This window comes from Eulemur rufifrons, chromosome 5 (genome assembly GCF_041146395.1).
Source record: "Eulemur rufifrons isolate Redbay chromosome 5, OSU_ERuf_1, whole genome shotgun sequence".
Taxonomy (NCBI): domain Eukaryota; kingdom Metazoa; phylum Chordata; class Mammalia; order Primates; family Lemuridae; genus Eulemur; species Eulemur rufifrons.
Window position 1 is genome coordinate 13,138,941 of NC_090987.1, and position 3,560 is coordinate 13,142,500.

At 35.7% G+C, this 3,560-nt stretch overlaps 1 protein-coding gene across 4 annotated transcripts in view; it reads right to left on the bottom strand.

The window, feature by feature from the left end:
- Positions 1-200: 200 nt before the first annotated feature.
- SEC11C (SEC11 homolog C, signal peptidase complex subunit) overlaps positions 201-3,560 on the bottom strand; it is a 15,684-nt gene continuing 12,324 nt past the window's right edge. The window contains exons 4-6 of one of the 4 annotated variants that reach the window (XM_069467940.1): positions 3,076-3,195; positions 1,010-1,067; positions 201-402 (exon numbers count right to left, since the gene is read on the bottom strand). In XM_069467940.1, the coding sequence (XP_069324041.1) occupies positions 349-402; positions 1,010-1,067; positions 3,076-3,195 (232 nt within the window). In that variant the 3' untranslated portion in view covers positions 201-348. The remainder of the gene's footprint in view (positions 403-1,009; positions 1,068-3,075; positions 3,196-3,560) is intronic. The other 3 variants (XM_069467943.1, XM_069467941.1, XM_069467942.1) reach the window with 3 other exon arrangements.

A 3,560-nucleotide genomic window follows, 5' to 3' on the forward strand; every position in this document is an offset into this window, starting at 1 on the left:
TGCCATTATATTAAGAATTTTACTTTTGAAACACAGACGTTGCAACTGTACATGTGGACTGCGCATTGTCCCACCAGCAGGCCAGGCCCATAGAGGCCCGCCTGGTGCCTGAAGTGGCACAGACCCTCATGCTCAGAGTCTGCCACAATTGGCAGAGAGATCGGGCAGATTCAAATCAGAGTCCACAAAAGAAAACCATCTTTACTTGATGAATCATTTATTTGGACAAGACAGAAACATCTCCACACTGTTTTCCTTTATACATAAAGTGGAACATTTCAAATATATTAGTTTTTCTCTTTTTCAACAGAATTCATTTCAGTCTGGTTTCAGGGACTGCTTCTCATTTTAGGATTCACGTTTTAGTAACACATATGCACCCATTACAGCCAAAAGAGCATACTGTAAAGAGAACACAATGGAAAATCACTGTGAGGCCTACAAATAAATTGGTCTATAAATGTATTCAGATGAAGTCTGTTCAACACTGAGCTGAGAACAGAATCAACAGATGACCTCTTCCCCCATGCCTTGTTCTCTAAATTAGCTGTTCAATGCCACATATGGTTAAAAATCCAAAAACACAACAATGGACTAAGGATCAAACACCTGACAAACACAGCTAATGATGTGCTTATTCCTGAGTAGGTTTCCCATTGTTTTTCAAGTGATTTAAAAATATACATAGATACCATTTTTGAAGTTGAGAGATTACTGAGTTTCTTGTACTACTTTCCTACATATTTGAAATTTTCCATAATAAAAAGTAACAATTGTATAAATGCCATTTTAGAATACATTGTAAACACAACAGGTGAAAGCAGCCACTTTAAATAATTAATTTAAATGCTGATAATTTAAACAATTATGTTAATTTGTAGTTAACTACAAATATTCTTCAGAAAAATTAATGGTAAAACATTTTAAGAAGATTGCATCTTTACAACTGCACAAGTAAAAGCTTCAGTATTTAAAAAAATAAATACAACACACACACACAAATTCCTACCTTGAATTTTGGATAGTCATTCATTATTATGGTGACCATACCAACATATGGTAAAAACCTAAATTGTGGGATTAAAAAGCAAGAAATATAAAAATTGCTTATGGTGATGGCACATTTTAAAACACTATAAATCAACCTTAGGAAACAGATCTTACATGGGAATACCACTGACGGCCTGTGAGGACAATATTCACCCCCGTCTCTAACAGCTTTATTAGCAAAGAGCACCAGAGCTAACAGGACAATTTTTTAAGCAAGCACATGATTTGAGATAGTGGTGCTACTAGGCCGGGCGCGGTGGCTCACGCCTGTAATCCTAGCACTCTGGGAGGCCGAGGCGGGTGGATCGCTCGAGGTCAGGAGTTCGAGACCAGCCTGAGCAAGAGTGAGACCCCGTCTCTACTAAAAATAGAAAGAAATTATATGGACAGCTAAAATATATATATATATACAAAAAATTAGCCGGGCATGGTGGCGCATGCCTGTAGTCCCAGCTACTCGGGAGGCTGAGGCAGTAGGATCGCTTAAGTCCAGGAGTTTGAGGTTGCTGTGAGCTAGGCTGACGCCACGGCACTCACTCTAGCCCGGGCAACAAAGCGAGACTCTGTCTCAAAAAAAAAAATAAAATAAAAAAAAAAAAAAAAAAAAAGAGATAGTGGTGCTACTTGTCTTCACTTGCTGCAATTAAAATAATTAGTTGATCTAGTGTACAAACAGAATAGGCAACTTCCACAAATCTAGTTCTTATTTTTTTAGGATAGAAGTAAGAATCAGCCTATATAAAAACTGCTATTAGATAAAGCTTTTAAAGCATGTGAATAATTAGTTTGTATAAAGAGTCATCATTGTCATCTTACAGTGCTTTTTCAGATGTAACCAACCAGTTTTTTGGCAGTGAATACAAATGTGAATACCGTAACTTACACTCAAATATGGTTATGATACCAGAGAGAGAAGGTTCGGTGCATAAACCAGCCAATGACAAAAGTAATAGCAACGTGTAATCAGATTGACCCAAGTCTCAATCATCTCTGCTAATGGGAAGCAAGGTAACACACCCATAGTACCCTCTAGTTTTATATAAATCTGTAGCTCTAACCTCTCTCTTATCCAAAGCTTTTCACCTGTGTCTAGAAAGAATTAACTAGCTAGAAGTCTCCTGGTCTCCCTGCAGATATCTAAGTGGAAATGCAATACAGAAAAACGGTTTAAGGGGTAGAAAGAGGCCTTAAGCCACAATCTGATAAATAAAGCTAAATCTTAGAAAACGGTAGGCGGTTTCTCCGGCCTTAAGTAGTTGGTGAGATTTAGATGAGATAAAACATTTCTAATAATTGTTAAACATAAAACGGGTCAACAAGAGAGGAAAAGAATCTCCTTTTTTGGTTTTCTTAACGAGAGGATACATTCTCTACTGTGTGGATCAGAAGCAGAACTCATTACTGGAACAATTATACAAAGATGAATATTAAAAGATTTATCACAGAACTGTTTTCAGTCATGAAAAATAGGAAATAACCTAAATGTCCATCCAAAGAGGATTGGTTAAATAAGCTATGATTCTCAATAGAACAGCATGTAGCCATTTAAAAAGATATAAATGTAGATTTGATACCAAAAAGCTATTTCCAACTTCCTGTTGAGTGGAAAAAAATCAGATTTTTCTAGGTAAAATTATGTCTCATGTATGCATTCACACACATCTGTAAAGGCACAGATAGTATCTAGAACATTTATTGAAATGTGAAATAGTGGTTATCTCTGGGAGCATTTCTTATAATTGTTATTTAAAATCCACAGATGACTAATCTCTAGGTGAGAATTTATTTTTAAATAGAATTAAACACGACAGAGATAATATAAGTGGATTTAGTTTTAGATTTTAGATCTTTAGGAAGGTCTATGTTTTATTTATCTTCACAGTACAAACTAGAACTGCTTAGATCTCTCCTGACATATTTGTAATGAATGATTCTATTAATATTATCCTATAAATTTAGTTTCTTTGTTTCTGAATGGTTTTCTGGTTTCTGAACCTTCTATATAACTTAAAAGTGAATTCTCACCCTCTTGCTCTTCCCACCACGTCTTTCTTTTCAAGCCAGTTCTGGCCTTCTTTGTACAAGCCTCTGTCATCAACTTCATTATTATCTCCTTTGGTCAGAAATTTGATGTCTCCGTTATCTCTGGAAGGCAAAATAGTGTCCTCTCAAAAATTATTTTCAGCACAGAAACATTAAAACAAATATTAGTTTACCCAAGACTTTACCATCAGACCATTTAGAAAAGCAGTCAAAGATAACTTGACCTTCCTTTGGTCTAAGATGATTGTTTACAGACAACCATTCAACTGAAGCACAAATCTAATGACAATTTTGTAGACTTAAATTCCAAAACACTCAAGTGACCTTGACAACCAAAGAGCATGGCCAAGCACAAGGGCAATGATTCACTTTCAGCACAGCATACAGTAAAAAATGAATGAAGAAAAAGCTAGTACCTAACTGATGTTTTAATCTGAAAATAAGAGTATCAGTGTCATTCACCAGTG